Consider the following 21,540-nt stretch of genomic DNA (forward strand, 5'->3'; position numbering starts at 1 on the left):
GGACTGTTAGAACCGGGGCCTGAGCAGGGGCTGTAGCAGAGAATCCTATGTAAATTGCAGTCACCGGCAAGGGAAGACCCAAGGTTCCTTTGGAGGAGAAGGCAGGCAGGGGTGCTGAGGAGTGGGTTGGCCAGAGAGATGGTCAACAGGAGTGGCCATGTTGACATGAATAGATTCCTGTTCCTAAGCCCAGAGAATCCAAAGGGGCTCACTAGCAGAGCCCAGCCAGCACAGTGCACCCTCCCTGAGTCACGTTTGGTCTGAGTTCCCAACACCCCACACAGGGCCTGGCCCAGTTCAGGGACCTCTCCCTTCCTGCCTGTCCATCCCATCACCAGGCCCAGGGCCTGCTGGTGACCGGGGCCCACCAGGAGGTGAGGGCACTGGGCTCTGAACAGTCACCTGACCCAGGTTCCGAGGCCTCTTCCAGGGACACCTGTGGCTGGGGCGCCTCCAACTTAAGACGCTAAGCACCTGACAGCATTTTTTTTTTTCCAGGCTGATTGGGCAGGGGTGGTGGTTTAAAAGCCAAAACAGAAACACCCAAACCACTCCTTAACATTCACAAAATAGCTAATTCGCCAAACCTTCGTTTTTGTCCATTTATTTAGAAAAAAATTAACATGGGCAAATGAGATACCTCAGTGTTACAACAGAGTATAGAAATGTCTAGCAATAGTCAAATAATTTGATCTTTAAATACAAAATAACCACATGAACACCTAATATACAGGTTTCATCTGAATACATATTTATTAGATAAATATTAGAGGTTGTCACATTATCTAACTACATACAGCTTTGCAAGACTAGAAATCACAATTAGTTTTCTGACCAGTTTAAAGTATGAAATGATTGCATTGTACAGAGATGTACACAATGACGGTTGCTGTGGGAAGTTACTTCGGGCTGCACTGTGGGTGTGTTCATGTGTGTACGTGGGAATCACCTGCGATCATGATATCAAAAATTATACAAAGTATGAATTTGGTTACAATTTTCTTCTGAAATCCCCGTTTCTTTTCATTATTTCCATAGCACCCTAAAAATACACAGGTGGCAGGACTAGTACACTGAAGCTAAATAGTACATGTAGGTAAAATAAAAACAAAATGGAACAAAAATTCCTTTCCACACAGAGTCAGAGTATATTACAGGAGACAGATGCGGAGAGAGACCTCACATACACTAACAGACAGGATCTAGTTTTTCCACATTAAGATGGAATTCCAAGCCTTTTTTTTTTTGTTTTGTTTTGTTCCGTAAAATAAAAACAATACACATTCCGAGGGAAATGAATGCATCTGTTAACATGTCTCTATTTCCCATTTACATATGTACACACGTCCCTTGAGTCGCTGCCGCCGACGTCGCCCTGTCTGGGTAGGTCAGGCCGAGGGAGCAGACGTGTCGCGCTCTGGGGGTTCAGGGCTTCCGTTAGGGAGAAAGTATTAGAAGTTTCTTAAAAAATAAAAATGGCTACAAGGAACATGATACACGGGTAAAGCTTCAAACCAAGAAGATGGGGGGATTGCTTGTACCTGGGCCTTCCCGCCTGCCAGCCGGCGCCCCATCCATCCTGTCGGGTCGGGGCAGAAACATGCCTGTGGCCTGGGTGGGTGCTTGTCATGGAGAAGTGACTTGCTGAGGCATTGTTTTTGCTGAGGTTACTTATGGCTCCGAGTAGTCATCCGAAAGGATCAGGGAAGCATCTCCCCAGAGTTCAGAAACGCCCCTGCTTGGGGAGGCTGTCGTCACCTGAAAGTGTCACCAGCTGGGGTCTGCTCCAGCCCCGGATGCTTTGATGCCACCCGCTCCCCTTGGCCTGGCTCCAAAACCGCTCTGGAAGAGCGCGGGCTTCAGGCACCACGGTTCTGGAAAGCTCTTTGCTGAACTTGCTGGTGGAGGCTCGCTTGGGAGGGGACCCAGGAAACCTGCCTCGGGTGCCAAGCCCATGGTTTCCTCAGAGTTGGTTGAGGGAGGTGCCTGGAGCCTGGGCTGGGGGGAGCGTGTCGACCCTCTGCACTAGAAAGCTGTGGGTAGGTCGGTGAGCAGAGTGGGGACACCCCAGTAAGAACCAGAACGGACCCCAGGCCTTTCTGAGAAGAAGTGGCATGGCAGGAGGCGGGAACTTCCAAGGAAGGCATCTGTAAGTCTGTCTGGGGCGGAACATTCCCAGATGGCCTGACACAGAACGTGGCCACCTGCTGGGGCAAAGACGGCCACATGCTACCACCAGCCAACTGGGGATGGCTCTAAACAGTGGGTGACCTGGTCTTCTAACTCACGGTACAGCCACCCATGCTCTTGTCCCTTCATCTGTACAAATGGCCCTGGTTGCTTTTTTGTTTTTGTTTGTTGTTTTTTTTTTTAAAAAAGGGACTCGGTCTTTGTCGTTGAGTCAAGGTATTTTAAAAACACCAGCAAAGGCTATAACCAGGTCATGAAAATGTTGAATATTATCAAAGACAATACTAAAATATTCACAAAGGTATTTACAAAAGCAATTCTTAAAATAATTGATTTGCATACGGAACACCACGCTGTTTGAAAAACCTCGACAAGGGGGACAAAGGAAAAGGGGCGGGGATGGGACGATGGCAGCCTTCCTGCAGAAAACCTTGTGCCAGGCCGTCTGGTAGAGTGACTGGAACTCAACAGCTGAGGCCATCGTTCCGGTCAAATCCAGAGGAGTGCTGGGGATCCCCGCCCCCAACAGAAAGGGAGACGGAGACTGACAACAGACAGTGGATGGGGGAGCAGGCGAGGGCCCTGGGCAGCAGCAGGGAGGGGCGTGACAAATTTACCGAGGGGACCCAAGCAACCTGATGGCCCGGCAGCATCACAGGCCACGCGGCTCTGGGGAGCACAGAGGAGCATGGAGCAAAACACGCACCAAAAGCTACCCGGGAGACTGACAACGAGCAGTAAGCCGGATGGAGTGAAGCTGCTTCTGCTGGAGCAGGAGTGTGGGCTAAGCTTTTGGGGGCAGAGGGACACAGAGGGAAGGAGAGACGGCAGCCAAGTGCGGCATCTGAGACAGCCACAGAAACACCACGCAATGCTCGAGGGTACATCCTGGCACAGGCGGCAACGGACTGGGCTGGAGTCGGGGAGGGGCGGCCTCGAGCAGAGGGGCAGACCAGACCAGACGAAAGGGCCAGAGAGATAGCAATGCCTGGGTTCCTGCGGCTGAGCCCGCGTACGCCCTGCCTTTCCACCACCACCTTGCCATCTGGGTGGACGAAGGGGAACCAGGACAGAGGGAAGTGGGTGTCCCACGTAACAGTCCTGGAGATGTGGGGAGGGGGAGCAGGAGGAAGGAAACAGAACACGTGGAGAGAAATGGTTTGCTTGCTGTCCAAGTCCAATGTTCCTTTTCTCCAGATGACTTTGTAGCTTTAAGTTGCTGTCGTTTAAAAACAGGGAGTGGCTTGGAGCAAAGTTATAAGTTGCTGTTTCTATTGGACTCCAACTCTGCCTGGCGGCACATACCCCACCCCCGCCCCCAACTAAGGGCACAGTAATTTCAGCTCGGTTCCTTCTCTCTCTGCCCCCTCAAGGCTGGGCCCTAGCCTGAGTTCAAAGGTTGTGGAGCCATCCTGGCTCTGAGGAGGCCCTGACCCCCTTTCCCACCGGTCCCCAACCAGGAATGGCTCACCCTCTCCCAAACTCAGAATCTTGTCCTTTTTCTCTGCTTTCTGAGAATGTTTTACAGGGTATCCTGGCTTAGAGGGCAGGGGTCCAAGTGACAGCCTTGGCCCCTGAGAGTTCTCTTTCCCAGAGGTTTGTGCTTTTCTGTGGTGGGGGGTGGTGGTGATGGTGGGCAGGCCGTTCTCACTTCCGCCAACCACCGCTGTTCCTCCAAGGCTCGGGGCCGCCAGGGTCTGGGGGGCCCTCCCTCAGGTTCACAGTCACTTGGAGGTGGCTCTGGGCCAGGAAGCAGGGAGGCCAGGTTACAGTTTAGAAACTGGAAGACCCTGGTGGGGCGCCGGAGGGTCATCTGGAAGCCACCATCAGCGTGTGCCCCCTCCCTGGCTGGCTCCCCGTCTGGAGGGTCATCTTCGGGGCCTGCTCTGGGCATGGGCTCCAAACCCACGCCGCGTCCGCAGCGCACCCTCCCTCCCCCTGCGCTCTGAGATGGCCGCGGCGGGGTGGTCCGAGGGCAGGGGCTCCCGGCGGGAAAGGGTGTGTGGGGCAGACGGGGGAGGGGGCCGCGTGGGGAGGGGCGGCCCTGATGGAGGGGTGGGCTTCAGTTGTTCTCAAAGAGAGACAGGAGGTCATCGTTACTATTGCTCGGCAGGTCAGGGGGGTCCAGGTACGAGAGGAGCTCGTCAGGGTTTGTGAGTTCTGGAAGAAGCTGGAAAAGAAGCACAGAAGCCCAGATGAGGTGTCGGCTGAGGGCCGAGCCGGCCCAGGGCGAGGGAGGCAGGGCACCCCAGGCCTGTCCGTTCGCCCCCTACCTGTCTCCTGGGACCCTGGCCCAGACAGGGGAAACTACCAGTGCTGGCGGCCCCCAGGTGCATCTGGGCCACCGTGCTTACTTCGAGCCTGGGAGAGAGGGCCCCTCAGCCCATCAGTTCCGTGGAAAGGACCCAAGAGGCTTCGTCTTGAATAGAGCATTCCTTAGACCCCGCCACGGGGAGCTGCAGGTCACTCAGCTTCCCAGCAGAAATCATGCAGCTTTGCACATCAGGCTGGGCGGTCCCTGTGGCTCCCCTGACCCTGCACCTCTCCCGAGAGCTCCCCGCTCTTGGCTGGCTGGCCAGTAGCAGTGTTGCTCCCTGTGCCCCTGGGCAGAGGCTAGACTAGCCCTCCACCGTGAGGTCCCTGAAGCTTTGGTCTCTTGCCCTGGTCTGGGCTGGGGAAGAGAGTTGGGTAAGAATCTAAGACGGCCAGAAAGCCGAGTGAACCCGATTCACCACAGAGACTCTGACACTGCTGGGGCCAAGGGTGACAGTGGGGCTGGGATGTGAAGGGCAGGAGTGACTGAGGAGAGGGATGCCTCCTCTCTGGGAATCCAGGGCCTTGGGGTGAGTGACAGGAGGGGCAGATGTTATGTTCTTCCCTGGCAGCCCTGGCCAGCTGCCCAGCACCCATCAGTCAGTGTCCCCCGCCCCCACCTTCAAGACCATTCAGTTCTCAAGAGGGGTGACCCCTGAATCTCAGCTGCCCACTTCCGCCTCGGTCACCCCCTCCAGCGTGACCCGAGGCCGATCCTACTGTCCCCTACACAGGGGCCTCTTAGAGTGAGCGATGGAGCGAGCAGAAGCACAGGGCATGACAACACACAGACTAGAAACTGGAGACAGACATACACCAGCAAGACAGACAGAGGGACCCTGTCCCTCCAGGCCCTCCCTTGCCTTGGGCCAGAGAGTGTGGCAGACGCGGAGATGGCAAGCCGATGTGGGGGGAGGGGGAGGGGAGGTGGGAGGAAGAGCGGGGACCCTCCTGTGCTGCCTCCAAAACCTGCCCAGAGGGACGCCATGGAGACCTAGGGGGAGGCGGGGCAGGGCTGGGCTGCAGGACTGTGGCTGAGGGGACAGGGACGGAGTCGGCGGGGTCAGGGAGGGGATGCTAGGACCCTCGGTGAGGCTTGCCCACTGTGGGGTTCCCTGGTTCTGGAGTCAGGGCAGGCAGGTTGGCGGGGCCCACCCTCCACACCCCCACCCCCTCACGGCTATACGTCCTCCACCCTGGGCCTCGGGCCCTTAACACCCACCCCTGCTCTCGGGCAGGTCCCAGTGCCAGGCCTAGCCCCAGGCCAAGGCACGTGGTGACCCCAACTTACATCCAGCGAAGGCTCCGGCATGTCGGACGCTCCCTGCGCTCCGGCCTGACCCTCTAAGGCTGAGGAGGGGTTAAAGGTCAGGTCGCTGTGTGGATGGTTGCTGGGAGCGGCCTGTGGCGGTTGCCGGGGAGGCTGGGAAGGAGGAGGAGGAGCCCCACTGTGATGTAATGGAGGCCCTGACTGGCTGCTGGGGTGTGGGACGTGCAAACCTTGTTGTATGGAGGGATGGGGCTGGTCAGAACTGCCAGCGTGTGGCATCTGTGGAGGAGGAGAGAGCAGGAAAAAGAAAGGTGAGGTGACGAGGTACAGCGACGAGATGCCTGGAGAAATGAAAACCAAACAAAACCAGGAAAATAACAAACCCCCAAAACAAAGCCACCCCTTTACACAGCTGAATGCCTTTTTTTTTTTGGGTGCAGAGAAACAAACAAAAAAAGTCCTCCCCCCTAAACCGTCAGTCAAGGGGGCTCAGAGGCTGCGTGGGGCCGGGAGGGAGGCGGCCAGGGGCTCTGAGACAAGCAGAGACATGAGAGCGGGGTCCAGGCCCCTGGGAGCCCCTCTGCCTCCCTCGCCCGGACACCAGCACAATGAACAACAGTGAGGGCAGGATGGAGAAGCAAAATGGGCATGTTTCCAGGGAGCAGGGAGGCGGGCGGGAGTGCTGCTGGCGGCGTGGGGCGGCGGAGAGCAGACACGGACGACAGCATGGGGCAGGCGTGCAGCTCAGGGAGGGGGGTCTGTGCCCCGACGTGGGCCCTGGGCTGGGGGTGACACCGGGCACGCAGGCTCCAGTGGTAGCCGGGGCCTCAGTGCAAGCTCTGCCTGCTGCCCCTGGGTAAGACGAAATGAGCCCAAGTCAGAGGGGCAGAGCCAGGGCTACTGAGTCCTGCCAGACCCTTCCTGCTGGCTACCCACCTAGGCAGTGCCAGGCCACACCCACAGCGTGGTAAGGATTGGCAGGCACCTGGACACACCACCCTGGGCACGAGGCCACCAACGGAGTGCCTCGATGCTGGGGCAGGCGTGCTTCTCTCACAGATAAACTCCCGGGTGGGCAGGCAGGGGACACAGGGTGGGAGACACTTTAACTTCCCCTGCCAATCTGTGTGCTGCCTCAGCAGCCTTCGGCATTCAGATCTCAGACTGAAAGGCCGAGTCCAAGCCCTCATCCCACTCCCAGCATCCCTGACGGACCCCCAGCCCCACTGCACTCGGCAGGTGAAGGGAGCTCACTGACTGGTCAGGCAGCTCACTCAGACCCAGCAGCCTGGTGACCACATATCTCCTTAGTCTTCCAGTATCCTCCTCCCTGCCCCGTCTTCTGGGCCACACAGAAACACTGACACTTCCTTTCTTTGTGGGTTTGGAAATGGCAGCCACGCCATCCCTAATACTCTTCAGACCTTAGTTCCTCTTCCTGATTCTCCTGAAAGCTGCTCCCCAGGCCGTGCTGTGGGCTGGCCTCTGCCCATGGTCCAGGTGGCCCCACACAACACAACGCCCCTCTAGCCCGGGCCCTGAGAATAGGGGATGACCGCACCACCGTGGGGTTGGTGACCCTGTGGGACCACATGTGGGATGCATATGAAGTAAGAGGGACCAGGAGAGGCTGGAGGGACGGCCACCACAGCTGTAAGTATGAGGCCAGTCTAAGGCTCTCACCCATGCCTGTGATGCTCTACAGTGCCCATTCTGGGAAGTAGTGGGGCAGGGAGGGGCTCCACACTCTTGGAGCAGCCCAGCCCTGGACTGACAGTCCCCAGATTTGCTGACACAACTGCCCTCCCCTTTGGCCCTGACGTCTTGCTGGAATGTCTCAGAACCTGGAGGAGCAGGTGCTCTCTGGGACCTGCTGATGTACCTGTCACCCTCCCACCTGGCATGGAAGAGTCCTTGAGTGACCAGGGCCTGGCTGGAGCCCTCTTGCCCGTCCGTGCACACATGGAAACCCTTCCTAGTCTCATGCTCAGCTGGGTCAGGCTGCTGGGGTCCGGCAGGTGTGGGGAATGTTTATCTGGGACTGTACCCGCTACCTCCTCCCCCTTACGCAGCTGTACTCTGGATCCAGATACTATAGAGTGAAAGCCTAGAGATGGAGAAGGACACTGCATATCTAGGGAGCATCCTGGGGGGCTGTGCGGTCAGCTCACAGGCTTAAGTCTCTCTGCAAAGGCCCCAGGTGGCAGGGCTAACAAGGCAGGAGAAAGTCTATCGGACACAGGGAGCATACAGCACTCCCGCCACTGTCTTGCAGTGCTGGGAACTGTGAGGACTCGGGAGGCGCCGTGGGAACGTGTAGAGGAGTGTGATCTGGGTGACTCCCGGGCGTGGGATGTTGATGTCCTAGGGAGCAAGGCTGGGGAAGGAGGCCAGGAGAGGCCTCCAAAAGTTGGAAGCCCCACGGGGCAGAAAATAACTTGCAAAAATATGGCCAAAGGCCTGTAAAAGCAGCTATTTCCAATTTGGCATTCTGGGGTCCCTCAGGAAAGCTGCCGCAGTGCCCTTCACCTAGAGTCCTTCTGGTTAACAGTCGCTCTGGCTGAGAACAGGTAGCTCTGGCGTGCAGGACAGTCCCCGGCCCAGGGGCGGAGCCAACTCCACATCAGGTGTGGGGAACGCATGCCCCTTCTTTCCAGGGCGTGTGGTGGAGGATGGGGGGGCTTGGAGAGGTGCCCTTGGGCAGAGGCCCCCTAACCCCACTGCCAGGCACTGGCAAGACCCTGGAGCCTTCTTTCTGGCTGCTGTGGCCCAAGACCCACTGCCAAGCCCTCAGGGATTTGCCTTCCTGCTAGGATAAGAGACCAGGGACAGAAGGAATGACTGAGGCCTCAGATTTTAGCCCTTGGGCCTTGGTTTCCCCAAAGCCCCAACTGTTATCCATCCATCCAGGCACTGCCAGAACTTTTGCTCCATTAGCACGAGGCCTGTGTCTGCTTACACATGGCACAAGGCATGGCTGGGAGTGCTCCCTAGGTGAGGACTCAGGAGGTAGCCAGGGCTCCCATCATGGCCGTGGGGGCCACAGGAAGAGAAGACCTCTGGACAGCACAGGACACCTTACCTGAAGGTGCTTTCTCAGCAACACAGGGTGTGTTAACATGTGAAATAGGACGAAAAAGTGAATACTGTCTAGGTAAGTAGACTTCCCAACGTTTCTTTCTGCAGGAAGAGGTGATACCTGGAAGATTCAGACCCCTGGGGAGTAAGTGCCTGGGTTTGGGACAAAATTCTAGATGGATGGATGGAGCTAAAGTAAGTCAGTGTAAGAGTGTGTGTAAGGCAGGGAGAGAGGGCATGGTATGTGTGCATGTGTGTGGCGGTGGGGACATGTGTGGGGTGTATGGGGGTGTGTGGGCCTGTGTGTGTGGGGTGTGCACATGTGTGTATGTATGCAGTGTGGGCACAGGTAAGAGCCTGAAGTTTCCCCCATCTCCTGAGAATCTGATGTCTGAGGTGAATGAAACAGCCGAGTCCAAGAACGCTGATAGGCCATGACCCAGAATCAGTCAGGCCGCCCACTCCTGGAGACTCAATTCTCAGTCCTCCCCTTTGCTTGGGAGGGAATGAGGTGAACATTGGAGAGGTCCAGGTGGAGCCCTCTGTCCCTGTCAGCCCCGTACAGAGGCTGGAGGGCGTCGGCGAGGGAGAGGTACTCACAGTTTCCTGCATGGGGTGACTGAGGGGCTTCTCAAGGGCAGCCATGTTGTTGGGCATGTCTGGGGGGTGGGAGAGCTGGGGGGGCCCGTGCATGAAGTCGTTCATGGACGTCCCGCCAGGGTTCCCATGGGGGAAGTCAAAGTTGCCGTGGCCCTGGTAGTTGTTGCCTGGAACAAGATGGGTTTGGAAAAAGGGTGTCACCCAGAGGGAAGATGGCCACCCCCAGGGGACACAGTGTATAAATTAAGAACCAAATCCCTCCTCCCAAGAGGCTGGAGTCGGCTCCTGGAGCCTCAGGCTTCCGGGCTGTGCAGTGGGGCAGTGATGCAGCCTTCTCCTGTGGGCCCTGGCACTCCAGGGTGGGGGCTGTTCTCCAGCTATGGGCAGGGCAGAGGGGGAGAAGGGTGGGCCAGAAGCCTGTGGGCAGCGGGGATGTAGGATGAGGCCCAAGTCTGAGCCTTCCACAGGATCTGCTGAGCTAGCCCCCCAGACCTGCCCCCCACAGCCCCTGAGGCAGCACTTTGTCACTGGGATGACCCAGACCCAGGGAAAGGGTCAGGATCTGCCAAGTCCATGAAGAAAGCTGTTTCAAACTCAAGATGGCACCATCAGAAGCCAGCTCCCCAGCTGCTGCTCCCTCCACCACGTGGCCGTGGCAAGAACTCAGAGGGTCAGCATGCTGGAGAGCTGGGGCCCTCAGCATCCTGCGGGACTCTGGCTAGGTGGGCTAACCTCTCCGGGCCTCTCATCATCCAGGAGCCCATAAAGGCAGGAATCCTGTGGGTGGCTGCCGTCCCCTGTGTTTGAGGTGGGGTGGACACTTTCCAGGAACCGAGGGCAGTGTAGTACAGTTTGGTCTGGGCAGCACGGAGAGTGAGAAGGCAGTGATGGTGACCTTGGTGGCCAGAAGCTGGAGCTCCAGGCCCCTAGACTCTGTCTCTGGAAGGGTAGGAGAGTGGCAGGGACAGTATACAGATGTCAGAGAGAAACACGGGAAGGCCAAGAACTCCAGGGGGAGTAGTGTTAGCGCCCCCAGCAAAGCAGACTCTAACGGCCTCAGGCTTGGCACCTGTCAGCACAGGGGTTCCAGGATTCAGGCTAGGAGGCTGGACAGGGTGCATGGGAGAGGCAGGAGGCTGGCTCATGGAGCAGCTCCTCATTCATGCCCTCCAGGCTGGGTGCCAACCCACAGGGCTGGATGGAACCAGGTGGCTGGGTGGAAAGGGTCGAAGACGGCATTGCATGGGCTGCCACGCCCCCAAGTCCAGTGACGCAGGATTTTTTAGGGGTGTGTTATCTCTGCACCTTCACATCATACCCTCCCTGCACCTGCTACCATCCGAGAAATTCTGTGTCCCCCAGTGGGACTCCTTCCTCCCTCCTTGTCCCATATCACCCACCTTGGCTGCTGTAGTCATTGGAGTTGGTGCCCCCCGGCGGAGGTGGGAGTGGATAGGGGGATGGGCCAGGGCCCAGGGCCGCGATCATCTCCATGACATTGGGCATGATCATCTGGCTGGGACTCATGGTCTTGAATCGCTTGGAGGGGATGCCATCAGGGTCATCCTTAATGTGTAGGTCTGACTTGATGGGCACCGGCCGCCAGCTGCATGTGGGGTCGATGGTGACCTCTTCAAACTCGGAGCTGCAGGGGAGCAAGGGGACAGAGCTGAGGCTCTGTGGCGCTGGGCTTTGGACACAAAGCCTCCAGCTTGGGCAGACACTGAGGTGTCCTGGTCCAGGCTCCCTCTGCCCTACTTCCCACCACCACACTCCGCATATGACAGAGGTGTGGGGGTGTTTTAGATCTTTTGAGAGATGGGGAGACTGAGGCTATAGGAAAAGCAAGTGGCTGGGCATGGGGCAGCTGGCCCCAAGGCCTCCACCCAAGCCGCTGCTGTTGCAAACACTGTCAGCTTCCTGCTCTGGCTGAGCTTAGTCCTTTCCGGAAAGTTCAGGTACAGAAGTCCTCAAATTTGCAGAGAGCTGAGGGATGTGGGTAAGCGGTCTGCCAGCCCGGTGGAGGATGGGGTAACAGGGACATCCAGGCACTCATCTTGTGCAATCCAAGCCAGTGTTCCCGCCCCGCCCCCACCTGCCCACCCTAACATGGGGAGGCCCACTTACTGTTGGATGGCGTTCAGGATGCCCCACATGTACTGATCCACTTCCAGGCCCTCGAGCAGAGCGGTTTTACTGGAAAAGGAGAGAGGAAGGCTTGGCCTTTGCTCCTCGATCCTAGGGGGTGGGGGCACAGCCCACTCCTCCCCACTGTGTCCAGGAGACCCTGCCCCTGCTGCTGGTTCCGACTGGGGGCATCAACACGAGAGGACCGCCTTGTTGTATCTTGATACAAAGGGACTGTGCACAGCCCCCGTGATCCAAGCCCCTCTGCTGTGTTTGGGTTCTCTTCTCTGCTTTTAGGGCAGATGGAAGTGGTTGGATCCCAAAGAACAGGGCCCGAGGGAGGCCAGCCGAGCTCCTCCCCTCGTCGGCCAGGAGAGGAAGCTCCCGCTGAGGTGGGCGAGACTCACTTGCACACAGGACACCTCCAGGTCCCTCTCTCGCAATTCAGCTGCAGGTATGACTCCAAGTCAAAGCACTGCAGAGGCCGGGAGACAGACAGACAGACAGATGAGACCAGGGCTTTCAGAAATGACCTAGATCCAGGTACCACTGCCTCTGAGACCCTCATGAAGACCTCCCACCAGGGAACAAGACAGGTGATGGAGAAATTCAGGGCTGGGGGTTGAGTGGGGTGATGACTGTGCCAATCTTCTGCTGTGCACACAGCATACCAGCCATGTGGAGTCCCAATAGGTCTGTGCCCAGCCCTCCTCGTATCACCCCCACGCCTCAGACGACCCACAGCCTCCGAGAAGCCTTCTTGGTTCCCCTGCAGCTGCTCCTTACCGATCCTGCCCTGTGATAGCCCAAGCGTGGAGGACACGTACTATCCAGCTCATCAATTATGTGAGAGAGCGGGGCTGAGGGTGTGGCTGGCCTGGCCTTGTAGTAGCCCCGACTCAGTGAATCCCACCCACCCGGGCTGCCCGGATTTGCACAATGCTCTGCTGCAGCCAACCAGACTGTGACAGTCATTCATCCCACAGCCACTTCCTGAACACCTGCTCAGGGCAAGGCCTCGGGACACAGCAGTGAACCGGGCAGAGGGAGCCCTGCTTTCAGGTTCCCCATCAGCCGTGGTGGCTGTGTGTGCAGCATTTCCAGCTGGCATCTGGCATCTGCCAGGGCAGGGACTGTCTAAATCCAGTCCTGCAGCCCCCTGGGAACCTAGCTCTGAGCACACATGGAAGATGCTCAAAGGATACGCGATAGTGGAAGTGAGTGAAATCAGTGCTGATGGCTACGGCATCCTTTGGGGGTCAGAGACAGGCTCCGCTGCCCCCCAGCCTACCCCTCGCCATGCCAGTCAGACTTCAGGCGGCTCCCTGGGACCACTCACCTGGACGTGCTTGCAATCATGGCCTCGAGCAGGCAGCTGGATGCGCCGGAATGTGATGGGGCACTTCAGAGACACTTTGATGGCTGTCTGCTCCACGCCATCCTCCCCATTGAGGGTTGTGTTGCCCGACGAGGCAGCCACGCTGCTGAAATTCCGCTTGACTGTGGGGCAGAGGCACTGGTGGATGAGGAGGGCAGGACCGTCCTGCACACCCCTCACTGCCTCATGTGGTTGAAACATACCCTGGTTCTCCATGCCCCCCAACACTGGGGGGTGGTCTCATGAATAGGTATGTAGCACACCCCAGCCAGGGTGAAGCAGAGCTTGGCATGCCGGGGGCCCTGAGCCACCCAGAACTCTGGAATGATAACCCTGCATGTACATGTGTGAAGTTCATGTGCCCCTGGAGGTGGCCACGTCAGCCCCCGTCTCTGCAGCACAGGCCCTGCCTTCACAGGGAAGGCAGGACTTTCTGCAAAACCTGCAGAAACCTAGTCTGTCACTTTACTGATTTTCTGGGTCAGTGGAGAGCCCCCCCTCAGGCGCTTCTGCACTTAATTCTCCAAGTGTGGAAACCAGAATGGACAACCACCTGGTGGCGTTCTGGGGCTCGGGATGTAATGTGAAGCACAACTGAAGGGGGAGCAGTGGTGCCCCTCCCTGCATGGTGCGCCCCCACCAAGCATCTGCACCGGGGCCTCTGGGCCCAGTCCCTCCCTCTAGGGTTAGGCCTGGGCTGTTGAGGTGGGCGGGCCAGTGTGGAATCCACCCTTGTGCTTCGCTCCTGATGAAGAATCCCCTTCTGCAGTTCCTCCCATCCTTCCTGGCGATCACCTCTTCCAAGAAGCCTGCCTAGCTTACCTACACTATGGCATTTTGTTTTAACCTTCCTCACATCCTATGCTCATAGAACCATGTGCTCATCTGATCATCCCCATAGCCCCAGAGGAGGAGCAGTGGAGGGAGAGGAGGAGGAGCTAGTGCCAGGGAACACTCAGGGCCCAGTGGTGTCATGCCAGGGGATGACGGACCTGGTGGGACTGGGGTCTGGTTCTGGCCCCCACGCCCCCACTCACTTTTCGTGATACAGTGCTCTGCGGGCAGGAGTCGCTTCTTGAGGAGGCCTTGCAGCACAGAGCGCACGGAGGGCCGGTGGACCAGCTGCAGCACGAAGAGGTGGGACTGCCGAGAAAGAGTGGAGGCTCGGTCCCTGCCCCGTGGCCCCCACGGCCCGCCCACCTGGGCCTCTGCAGGCCTAGGCTGCCCCCCTGCCCCAGGGGACAAGTGCAGGAAAGGGCCCCATGTCCATGGTGATGCCCCTCTAGGAGAGGGTCCCCTGGGACCTGGGAGAGAGCCCTCAAGGCCCAGGATGTGTCCTAGGACCTGTGAGCTGGGGGACCCAGACCGGGGTCACCACCTGGGGATAGCTGCCACTGGTCTAGGCCAACAAGGCTTACTCTGACACTGAAACAAACCCAGGATGAGGTTATGGGACACATGACATTAGAACGGGAGCCACCTCACTTCCTACCCTTGCCCACCGCTGTTCCCCATCATGCCTCCTTTGCCCATCCTGCCACAGGATGTCATCCTGTTTTCACTCCTCCAGGAAGCCTTCTAGGACTGCATAGGCCAACAAACTCCCACAGGCTCCTCACTCTGAAAGCATCCATAGTCCTGTGACTCCTATCTTTAGTTGGTCTTGGTGCCCCAACCCTCATAAGGGCAGGATCAGAGCTATTCCTTCTCCCCCAGGGAGATCAGCAGAGCAGGACAGGTAATCTACTTCCATGCAAATCCCCAAGTGAGCCCTGTGTGCCAGGTCCTGATTTTGGGGGACAGGAGCATGGCTCAGACATGGTCTTAGATCCATGAGCCACAAGTTAGAGGGGCACACACTCAGAATACACACACACACACACACACACACACACACACACACGATTCTGTGACAGAAGGGTTGGGTGATGAAGGGATTTAACTCCAGATTTGGTGGAGTTGGGCCTGGGGGGAAAAGGTGATTAGAATATTAAATTCCTTGCAGATGAGGCATGAACAGAGCCTAGCTTTGAGGGATACACAGAACTTCTCCAGTGGAAGAAGGTACTAGGCACGGGGGATGATGTCCAGAAGGAGGAGCTATAGAAGGAAGTGGAGGTGAGTGTGCAGGAAGGATGGAGGCGGCGGTACGAGAGGGAAAGGCCAAGTCTCAGGTCAGAGCGCGGCAGCTTGGGAGGCCCACTTGAGCCTGAATTTCATCACACAACCTTGAGCACACAGCGGCACATTTCTGGGGTACTTCTGAAGATCGCTCTGGGAGTTGTGGGGAGGGGTGATGGAGACCCCAGGGCACGGCTGAGGCCCAGAGGGGCTGAGGATCTCGGGCCCTGCCCGCACACTCACACAGCAGCAGGCCGTGACGGTGATCTGGATGGTGTTGCGGCCCGGCTGGCACACGTGCTTGAGGTGCAGGGGCTTGTGGGATGTCTTGTTGTCGCCGCGCTCGATGGTGAGGGGCGTGGCGTTCACGCTGACCTGCACCGAGGCCGGCCAGTTGGTGTTCATCTGCCGGTCCTCGTGGTGGTAGCACTTGAACTGCAGCTCCAGGTCAGACCTGGGGGCAGGGCGAGGCTCAGGGCGGATCCAAGAGGGTGCTGCCCGGGGCCTCCATGTCACCACAGGGACCGCCTCCAGCCGGCTTGGGCGGTGCCATGCACCGACACTCACCTCCACATCAGCGTCTGGTGGACCGTGGGCCGCAGGTGAAAGACGTGGTTGCTGACGGCCAGGTTGTGCTCCAGGCGGAAGGGCTCCAGCACCACGCCGTCCCGCACGGGGAACGTAAGCCGCAGCTCGTCGTTATGGTTGGCTGGGCGGGGGTGGGGGCGCCAGTGAGCCGCAAGCCCCTGGCCACCCGCACAGAGAGCATGGGCTCTGGGGCCGTGGGAGGGGTGGGATTCGCTCACCCACACGGCACGCATGCGTGGCTACATGTTCTGGGCGTGTGTGTGATCAGGGCCACAGCAGCCGGACTGTGTGCTCAGGGTACACCAGGTGGCCCCTGGCTTCTTCCAGTCCATCAGATCCCATCCTGACCACCCCTGCATCCCACGTCCTACTCATCCAGCTATGCATTTCCCTTGCCTCGACCTGCTCCCTGCTCTGGAAGCCCCTGGCTTCTCCTCCCCTCCCGTTTCCACAGTTGAGAGTTGCTTTCCTCCCCAGCCTCCAGCTGCTCAGGCGGGAGGTAAGGAGGCCTGCTCTCACACCCTCCTGCCCTTTCCACATGCCCAGCCTCCACAGGCAGTCAGTCCAACCTCCAAGCCCCTTGGCTCTTGGCCCACTTCCGGGTGGCAGGGGGAGGTGGGGTGGCTGGACAGAGAGGGGACGAGAGTGGGGCACTCACCTGGGGGTGGTGGCAGAGCACTCATGTTTGGCTTGATGTCGGGAGGGAAGGGCGGTTTAACGTCTTGGCTGGGGGACAGGTATGGGGGGATGCTGCTCCCGGGGGTCATGGGGGGGGTGGGGTTCCCTGGGACAGGTGAGTGGGGGTAATTTGCCACAGGAACCGGCCTAGGAGGCTGAAGGGAAAGAGAAACCACATGTAGGTTATGGGGTCACAGGAATAAGGAGAGGCCATGGCTGTGGACCTACACCCCACCCACCCTAGGGTCCCAGGGCTATGGCCCTTGCTCCCCTGAGGAAGGAGAGTCTCCCAAGAAAACCTCTTCCTCCATCCTGGCTGCACTCAGGCCTCTGCCACCATGAGAAGACAGACGGGCCTGGCAAGGGCCTCCCACCCTTCACTTGGGCCACAGCACCAGGGTCCCCAGCCTATTTGACCAATGGAGACACAGGCTCAAGGGGGTGGGGGACGGGCCTAATACAATCCTGGGAGAAGAGGAAAGCTAGAACAAGCCACGGCCTCCCGCTGCCCACATCGTGGCCCCGGGCCACATCCTTCATCCCCACCCCACCCCACCGGGGTCCCCAGGTGGAGTCAGGCATGGAGCATCTCCAGAAGCCCCTCTCCCTTCCTCGCTTAGTCCTCGCCTTGCTACTTTGCAGGACTGGCCAGGTCCACACTCATCCTCAGCCCACTCATCTTGGCTGCAGATTCTCCAAGCATCTCTGTGCCCCCGAGTAGACGACCCTACTCGTGTCCAGAGAGGCTGGGGCAGGAAAAGTGAGGCCCCCTCTAATGTAGTACGTGTGGGTTATAACTCCCAAGATGGACACTGGAACATACCCTACTGACGTTCCCTTGGCTGTAGTTGCTGTAGCTGCTTCCAGAGAAGGTGTTATTTTGTCCATTAAACTGCTCTGGCTGGTAAAGCAAGATAAACAATGCCATGAATGGAAGGCAAAAAAGATCCCAGAAGACCGCTCTCCCTCCCAAAAAGAAAATCTTCCAGGAGGACAGGGGATGCTAAAGAGGCCGGCCCAGTGCTGGGGTGAGAGGTGGGGGTGGCTGGGTGCGTAGGGCAGGTGACTGCGGTGGTCAGTGTTTTGCCTCTCTCTGCCCATAGCTACCAATTAAGCAAATTTATAAAAATCACAGCACCTAGTGTGCTGAAATTGGGGTAAAAACAGTAAGTCCATGTGGTGGGTGGTCATGTACGCGGGCATGATTCATTCGTAAATAAGTGTAAAATATTTCCAGAGTCTTCCTCATTCCTGCAGACACACTTTACAATAATTCCAAAGAAGGAAAGAGCTATGTGCTTGAAGATATTCACCATAGTATTATTTCAAAAGTGAAAACTCAGAAACAACCCAAATGTCCAACAGAAAGAGAACAATAAAATATGGTACAGTTCCCAGCAGAATGTCGGGCGGCCATTAAAAGTGAAAACCACAGGGACGGTAGCTGTAAGTGACATGTTTATGACTCCGTGTCAAGCGAAAGAAACTGATTCAAAATTACAACTGCAATAACAACTACACGTAAAAACTATACAACGCAGTTGTGCCCACATGCCTAGATACAATGTTTGCAATCAAACCTTAACATATTCGGGCAGGTGCTTTTTCTTTAAAAAATGTATTTCCTTCACTGTTATTGTTATCCTGTGTGTGCTATAAATAGAGAAGGAGAAGGGAAAGCATCTCTGAGCCCCATGAGAACAGGAACCAAGAAAAGCCAGTCTCCTATTTCGGCCACCGCATGCACAGCTCTGAGCACATGAGGTCACATCCAGAAATCTCTGTCTGCCCCCTGGTGACCTTAGGAGACGTCCACGGCCACGATGACACAGGCAGGGGCAGGGAGGTGAAGGGGTGAGGAAGGAAGGGGCCCATGGGGCGGGGGGAACTCACCTTGTAATACTGCCCCATGTTGACCGTGGGGGGTGGGTACTGCCCGGTGCTCGGCTGGCTGGGCATCCTCTGCCCAGGGTAGTTGGGAGAGGTGAGCGGCCGTGGGGGGTTGGGGGTGGGGTACTGGCCCGGCTGGGTGGGGAACTGGCTGTTTGGTCCGTATTGCTGGTTTCCGTAGTTGGGCTGTGGTGGCAGAGAGAGAAGCGGGGAAAGGTCATCAGTGCTTTGGAACCAAGCTGCGCACTGGGTGCCAGGACCATCCCACCTCCTCTCTTCCGTCCCTGCTGTTTTCCACCCACAGAATGCCCACCCCACCCGGAAAGCGGAGAGGCAGAACCAGATGATGCCTGGGGTCCCTTCTTGCCCTGACATCCAGGAACACTACATCCTGCCCATCTGGCTTGAGGGTCACCTCCCCATGAAGCTGAATTTCTGGAATCACCATGCCCCTTGAGCCCAGGGGCACTTCCAGAGCCTTTTGTTCACGCCATCATGAGACCGCTCAATTCTGAAGCCCCCTTTGGGTCTCTCTTAGTGCTTAGTATGTCACAAAGGATGCACTTCTGGAAAGGTGACCCCCAACTCCTGTATTTTGAGGCTGAATCTGGGAGGCGCTGTCCCCATACCCCACACTGAGCAGAACACACTGATGTTTAGTTCTGGGCCACCTGTGCAGAGGTCAGGAGAACCCAGGTTGGTGAAGGGACAAGACAGTCCCTCTTGGGGGAGGCAACTGAGAGAGAAGAGGTGACGGCTCCAGGGAGGGGCAGCATTGCCATCCTGGGAGAGCCACTCCCAACCCTGCAGCTGCCTCCCAGTCTGTAAAATCAGGTGACCCTCAGGGTGCCCAGGCCATTACATCCTGCAGAGTCAGTGCTTCTTCTCTGTCTTGTTTATAAAACTGTCTCTCCTGCCCTCCAGGCTCAGAGGTCCAGGAGACGGCGGTGTCCCAGTGTCTGGCAAAGAACAGGCCCGCAGTCAATACTTGCTCAACACATGAAAGAAGAGCTGGGGTAGACGGCAGAGGAGGGAGAGGTCTGCGTCAGTGCCCAAGAACTTGGCGCAGCTTACGATGTTGCACTACGGTGGCCACTCTGTGTGATGATGGGAGTCCTGTCACATCACTGCAGAAGGGGAAGTGGAGGCTGGGGCCTGTCCCCTGGGCTACAGAAGAGTCCTATGTGGGACCAGGTGACCTGATCCCAGCCCCTGCCCCTAGGTTCCCACAATTCCAAGGTTCTGTGAATGTATACTGCAAGGTGAGGCCGGGCTTCCCACACAGGGCCCAGCAATGCAGGCTGTGGCCACCAGTGTCACAGCCCAGGGTTGGTACAGTGCAGCTGGGGAGCATCAGAGGTCTCTGAAGAGGATGACTGAGAAAAGATAACTGAGAGCCTCTGTGTGCTCCCCTGTGGCAGGCAAGAGCCAGGGAGCCAAGAGCGGTCTCGGCGCAAGGCTGATGTCAGGCTCATGACTGGGAATTCCACTGCCTTTTCTATGACTGCCTCCGTGGGTGCCTGCAGCCCTGAGGCGGGGCCGACAGATGCATCCCTAGCCTAGCCAGCAGGGACGCCGGGAGTTTGAGCACAGAAGGGGCTGAGAGGGCCCAGAAGTCGTGTGGAGGGCTGTGCATGGGAGTGAGGCCCACAGGCCGAGGCCCCTGCCCTCACCCCCAGAAACATCCAGGGCCTCGAGAACTGCCATCCTTCAATGGCCTCTCCCTGAGCTGGTACCCACCTGGAGGAGGTCCGGATTTGACCCAGGCTCCTGGGTGTTGGAGGAAGTCCCTGATTTCTCTCCCCTCTTGGACCCAGGATCCCTCCATCAGTGGCCAAGCCACCTTCTAGCCCGAGTAAGGGTGGGTGCTGAGGGGAAGCACACAGACCTTCAAGGAACTCAGGGTCTTTGGGCTCTAAGCCCACTGACAGCCCAAGTTGAAGGCACAGTTCTGACACGGAGTGGAGCCAACCTGAGAAGAAGCAGGCGAGCAGAGCGCTGGGAGATGCTCAGGAAAGGGCCCTGTCCAGATGAGGGATCCAGGTGGGCCCCCTGAGGAGTGTGCACCTGGCCATAATCCTGGGTCTCTGTGTCTTCCTCAGGTGAACTAAATCCTCACCCAGGTACCCATACAGGCCATTTGTTGCCAGCTCGCTTTCTGAGTGCTCGCTGAAGGCCCTGTGACACCCCCTCCAAGAAGTCCTCCCTCTCTGACCTCACACTGAGTTCCATTCACCCCACTGAGCATCAATCCCTTGTGGTTTCCTGCTAAAACCTTATCTTTCCTGCTGAAGTCTCGGTTCCTGGAGGACAGGAGGTTGGGTCTGCTTCCCTCAATATTCCCAGATCCTATGGCTGAGCAGGCTGGGCGGCCCAATAGGCAGCATTCCTCCTGACCAAACCTAAGAAACACGCTGACCGCTTTCCAATCACTTCTCCGACATGCACGGCCTTTAGATCTTTACAGGGTTTTGTCTCATTTCTCATTCTTGGGTGTGAGATACCCTCATGTGGGTGTGAGGAATGTAGACCCAATGTCACCCAGCTAGCATCTGCACCAAGATAAAAGAGAACCCTGACTGTGGCTCTGTTTGCTAAGTTAGTGCCCACCCTTGTCGGCCCAGGGCCATGTGCTTCATCTACATCCCCTCATTCAAGACTCCCAACAGCCGCAGGAGGTGGGTTGGATTGTCATTGCCTTTTAAAAAAGAAAAAACAGAGACTCAAGGAAGTGACGTGACTTGCTCAGGGTCTTCCAGCTGGGAAATGGCAGAGCTGATCTTAAACTCAGGAGCACCTGACTCCTAAGACTCTGCATTTTGGTCCAGGTTTCCTAAAGGTCAATCCATGCCTTTTTCAAGGTACTGCCCACAGCACTCGGGTCTTCAAGCCCCAGGTCCTCCCCTCTCCCACCCTGCTGTCATACTCACCTCTCCCGGGTATGGCCTCTTTATGCTCTGAATGGGAAGGGACTGGGGCCGGGGGCCCGGGTAGGTCTGCTGGGGCATCCGCTGCCCATGCGTGCCAAAGGGGCTGATGCCGGGCGGCCGGGGTTGGTTCATGCCCATGGGAGGGCCGCTCATCCCTGAGGGCGTCATGCCAGCCGCCATGCTTGCAGGGTTCATGCTGCCCCCCATGGAGGCAGGCCCCCGAGGCCCGGGCTGGTTCATGAATTGGCTGTTATACGCCTGGGTGGGACCCATCTGGAAAGAGGAACAGACCTTCAACGGGAGAAGAAGAAAAAAAAAAAAAGAATAAAATGCCACATGCATTGAAAGTGCAGGGAGGGAAGAATGGGGGAAGTGGG

General features: G+C 57.6%; 1 protein-coding gene across 9 annotated transcripts in view; it reads right to left on the minus strand.

The window, feature by feature from the left end:
• Nucleotides 1-728: 728 nt before the first annotated feature.
• Nucleotides 729-21,540, minus strand: part of ZMIZ1 (zinc finger MIZ-type containing 1) — a 229,032-nt gene continuing 208,220 nt past the window's right edge. For 7 of the 9 annotated variants that reach the window (XM_064487995.1, XM_064487994.1, XM_064487993.1 and 4 more), the window contains 14 exons: nt 21,164-21,454; nt 18,237-18,419; nt 17,167-17,244; nt 16,324-16,498; nt 15,645-15,786; nt 15,321-15,531; nt 13,994-14,099; nt 12,918-13,078; nt 11,986-12,053; nt 11,579-11,647; nt 10,852-11,096; nt 9,452-9,618; nt 5,795-6,052; nt 729-4,360 (listed from right to left, as the gene is read on the minus strand). In XM_064487995.1, the coding sequence (XP_064344065.1) occupies nt 4,253-4,360; nt 5,795-6,052; nt 9,452-9,618; nt 10,852-11,096; nt 11,579-11,647; nt 11,986-12,053; nt 12,918-13,078; nt 13,994-14,099; nt 15,321-15,531; nt 15,645-15,786; nt 16,324-16,498; nt 17,167-17,244; nt 18,237-18,419; nt 21,164-21,454 (2,262 nt within the window). In that variant the 3' untranslated portion in view covers nt 729-4,252. The remainder of the gene's footprint in view (nt 4,361-5,794; nt 6,053-9,451; nt 9,619-10,851; nt 11,097-11,578; nt 11,648-11,985; nt 12,054-12,917; nt 13,079-13,993; nt 14,100-15,320; nt 15,532-15,644; nt 15,787-16,323; nt 16,499-17,166; nt 17,245-18,236; nt 18,420-21,163; nt 21,455-21,540) is intronic. The other 2 variants (XM_031461062.2, XM_064487996.1) reach the window with 2 other exon arrangements.

The sequence above is a fragment of the Camelus dromedarius genome, chromosome 8 (assembly GCF_036321535.1).
Source record: "Camelus dromedarius isolate mCamDro1 chromosome 8, mCamDro1.pat, whole genome shotgun sequence".
Classification (NCBI taxonomy): Eukaryota; Metazoa; Chordata; class Mammalia; order Artiodactyla; family Camelidae; genus Camelus; species Camelus dromedarius.